At 31.9% G+C, this 4,361-nt stretch overlaps 1 protein-coding gene across 1 annotated transcript; it reads right to left on the bottom strand.

Moving 5' to 3' along the window:
- Positions 1 to 3,522: 3,522 nt before the first annotated feature.
- On the bottom strand, positions 3,523 to 3,960 carry LOC139849144 (secreted RxLR effector protein 161-like). The gene has a single exon (XM_071838814.1). The coding sequence runs from the start codon at positions 3,958 to 3,960 to the stop codon at positions 3,523 to 3,525; it is 438 nt and encodes a 145-aa protein (XP_071694915.1).
- Between the last annotated feature and the right edge of the window lie 401 nt (positions 3,961 to 4,361).

The raw sequence follows: 4,361 nt of genomic DNA, 5'->3' as shown, positions 1-4,361 counted from the left end.
AGAACGGTGGTTGCATAGCATGGTCGAAGACAGGACCTTGTGCTAGACCGAAAAACCATAAGGGTGAGCTTTACTATTGCTCCTACAAAGGATAGTAATTGTATCCGACACGATACAGACCATAATTAAAAGCATGTCATGGGACATTGCCTTAACAGTTACTTGTTCAACGCTTTTCTTTACAACCAGACGGTAGTTTACTGAAAGGTAATATACGGAGCAAGTATACTGGACGTGTTGCTTTCCCAATAAAAGGTTAGCAAGTGGGTGATACAAAATCTCAAGTTTTGAGCTAAAATTTTCAAATCTGAAACTCATCAAACCCACAAAAACAATTTGCAAACACCGGTGAAGGGTTATTTCGAAAAACTTTTCTAGGGTAAAAGCTAGATTTAATTTTCAAAAGATCAAATGTTTTCATAAAGATCCAGTTTCCTTAAGGATCTAAATTTTCATAGTCATGTGGGACTGTAAACCACATCGTTACTACCATTGTTCATACCGCCATATAGAAATCACTGATGTACAAAGTGTGAAGAATAAAGAAGTGATTCTAGTATTTTTATTTCAAGACTATATTGCTTGAGGACAAGCAACGCTCAAGTGTGGGAATATTTGATAATGCTAAAAACGAACATATATTTCATAGCATTATCCCTCAAGAAAGACAAGCTTTTAGTTGCAATTTTTCTATTTACAAGTGATATTCGTTGAAATAATATAAGGTGAAGACAAAAGACAGATTCGACGAATTGAAGACGCAAACGACCAAAAAGCTAAAAAGTACAAAGTACAATCAAAGTGGTTCAAATTATTGATGAGAAACGTCTCAAAATTTCAAGAGTACAAGACGCAAAACGCAAAGTACAAGATATTAAATTGTACGCAAGGACGTTCGAAAATCCGGAACCGGGACCAGAGTTACTTTCAACGCTCGACGCAACGGACTAAAAATTACAAGTCAACTGTGCACATGAATATAATATAATATATAATTAATTCTTAAAATTATTTATATATTATATTATTTAATAAAACCGTCGGCAAACAAGAAAACAAAGGTTCCTGCATGGCCTGGAAGAACAAATTCCATGCGATCACATGGAGCAAAAAATCTGGTCAGGTCCTATAAATTTCGCAGTTTTGGTCGAATGTTAAGACATCTTTTTCTCTTCTCACTCTCATGTATTATATATATATATATATATATATATATATATATATATATATATATATATATATATATATATATATATATATATATATATATATATATATATATATATATATATATATTATAATTTTAATTTTAATTTAATTTAATAATAATAAGGGTATGTTAGCGAATGTTGTAAGGGTGTAAGTCGAAATTCTGTCCGTGTAACGCTACGCTATTATTAATCATTGTAAGTTATGTTCAACATTTTTAAATTAATGTCTCGTAGCTAAGTTATTATTATGCTTATTTAAGCCAAAGTAATCGTGATGTTGGGCTAAAATATTAAAGATTGGGTAATTGGGTTTTGTACCATAAATGGGGTTTGGACAAAAGAACGACACTTGTAGAAATTAGACTATGGGCTATTAATGGGCTTTATATTTATTTAATTAAATGATAGTTTGTTAATTTAAAATAAAGATTTACAATTGGACGTACCTATAAATAACCACATACACTCGATCGGACACGATGGGCGGGATATTTATAAGTACTAATAATCGTTCATTTAACCGGACACGGGAATGGATTAATAGTTAATGAACTTATTAAAACAGGGGTGAATTACATACAAGGAAAATTGGTGTAATTATAGTTTAAGTCCCCAATTAGTTGGAATATTTGACTTCGGATATAAGGATAATTTGACGAGGACACTCGCACTTTATATTTATGACTGATGGACTGTTATGGACAAAAACCAGATGGACATATTGAATAATCCAGGAAAAAGGACAATTAACCCATGGTAATAAACTAAAATCAACACGTCAAACATCATGATTACGGAAGTTTAAATAAACATAATTCCTTTATTTCATATTTAATTGCACTTTTAATTATCGCACTTTAATTTATTGACATTTTAATTATTGTACTTTTTAATTATCGTAATTTTATTTATTGTCATTTTATTTATCGCACTTTAATTTATCGCACTTTAATTATTGTAATTTACTTTACGCTTTAAAATTAAGTCTTTTATATTTTTATATTTTACATTAGGTTTTAACTGCGACTAAAGTTTTAAAATCGACAAACCGGTCATTAAACGGTAAAAACCCCCTTTTATAATAATAATACTACTTATATATATATTCATATATTTACAAATATAATTTTAAAAATATAGCGTTAAACTTGGCTAGCTCCCTGTGGAACGAACCGGACTTACTAAAAACTACACTACTGTACGATTAGGTACACTGCCTATAAGTGTTGTAGCAAGGTTTAGGTATATCCACTCTATAAATAAATAAATAACTTGTGTAAAATTATATCGTATTTAATAGTATTTCCTAGTCAAAATTAATAGTATTTTATACCCCTTCGCTTTAACATCACAATGCAATGGCTATCTAACTAGGACTACTTAGGTTCCTTATATAGCCCTCTTCTAAGGAACCTTCATTTAGGCTTATTTCACATTAACACTATACATACTTCGGGGTCCTAACACTTGAAGATTGAATTTCCTCCTTATTACATTACAAATTCCAAATATTCGAGAATCATGGTTTTCTAAGAATTAAACCCTTCAACCCATTTGAATAACTGAAAATAACATACACATAACTTTATAAGACATGTGTCCATATCCATTCATGAATGTATCCAAAGAAAAAGTTCAAGCTTTGTTGAAACGGCAAAACTTTACATTCACATACGTAGTTCACTTCAGTCATGCACCTGCTCTTTCACTTTTTCAAATGAACCATTAAGAAGCTAAACTTCAACCTCACCTTCAGCAGGCCGTAGTACATACCTTACCTTATGATGATATCAAAGTTATGTACTCCAAATTTCTAAGTATAAGCCTTCCACATTGAATTCAACTTTTGATTTTCATCAGAAGGAATTTGTGTATCTTATAATTAGAAATTCTATGTATAGTTTAAACCCATCCCCACAGCAGACTTGTTAACAAAGTCTCTTTCCAATCCCTTTGTCAAGTGATCAGCTAAATTATGTTGTGACATCACAAACACTATAGAGATTACCCCATTCATCATTAGTTCATGAATCATGCTATGTCTGAATACTTAGTGTCTAGACTTCCCATTTTACATCTGGCTATAAGCCTTTTCCAATGTAGCAGCACTATAACAATGGGTAGACATGGGTGATATAGGTTTAGGCCATAATGGAATCTCATGAATTAAGTTTTTAAGCCATTTTGCCTCTTTACCAGCAATAGCTAACGCAAAAAACTCAGATTCCATCATTGAGTTGGTAATACATGTATGCTTCTTGGAAGCCCATGAGATGACACCTCCCCCAAGCAAGAACACCCAACTACTTGTTTAAGAATGATCTTCAGCATTGGTTTTCCAACTTGCATCAGTGTATCCTTCTATTACTGAAGGAAACACACTATAAGATAAACTATAGTTCATAGTTTTCTTCAAATACTTCAGTACCCGCCTAATTGCTTGCCAATGATGAGTACTAGGAATACTAGTATATCTACTCAATTTTCCCACAGCAAAAGCAATATCTGGCCTTGTTGAAGTCATGACATACATCAAATAGCCAATCACCTGAGAATACTCATGTTGTGATACAGCTTCACCTAGATTAGACATTAGTTTCTCACTTGGATCCACAGGTGTACTCACATGAGTACAATCAAAGAAATTGAACTTTCTCAACACTTTCCCAATATAATGAGATTTAAAAATTAAAATTTCATTACTTTCATGTTTGATCCTAATACCAATGATAACGTCAGCCTCTCCCATATATGTCATGGAGAACATTGATGAAAAAAAATGTTTTGTTGAATCAACCTTTTTAGTCCCAAAAATTAACATGTCATCAACATATAGAAAAATTATATCTGCTTTACCAGAATCATCAAATTTTCTATGTACACATTTATCTGCTTTATTTAATTTAAAACCACTAGATAAAACCACTTTTGATACCATTGCATATGTGCTTATTTCAACCCATATAAGGACTTCACAAGTTTGCACACCTTTCTTTCAATACCTAGCATGACAAAGCCCTGAGGTTGGTTCATATAAACCTCCTAATCTAAATCACCATTTAAGAAAGTTGTCTTCATATCCATCTGGTGAATAACCATATTGTGAAGTGCAGACAATTCAATAAGCGATCTAATGGTAGTGATAGGAGC

Source organism: Rutidosis leptorrhynchoides, chromosome 5 (genome assembly GCF_046630445.1).
Source record: "Rutidosis leptorrhynchoides isolate AG116_Rl617_1_P2 chromosome 5, CSIRO_AGI_Rlap_v1, whole genome shotgun sequence".
Lineage (NCBI taxonomy): Eukaryota > Viridiplantae > Streptophyta > Magnoliopsida > Asterales > Asteraceae > Rutidosis > Rutidosis leptorrhynchoides.
The sequence above is the reverse complement of the archived record's forward strand: the minus strand, read 5'-3'. Positions and strand labels throughout refer to the sequence as shown.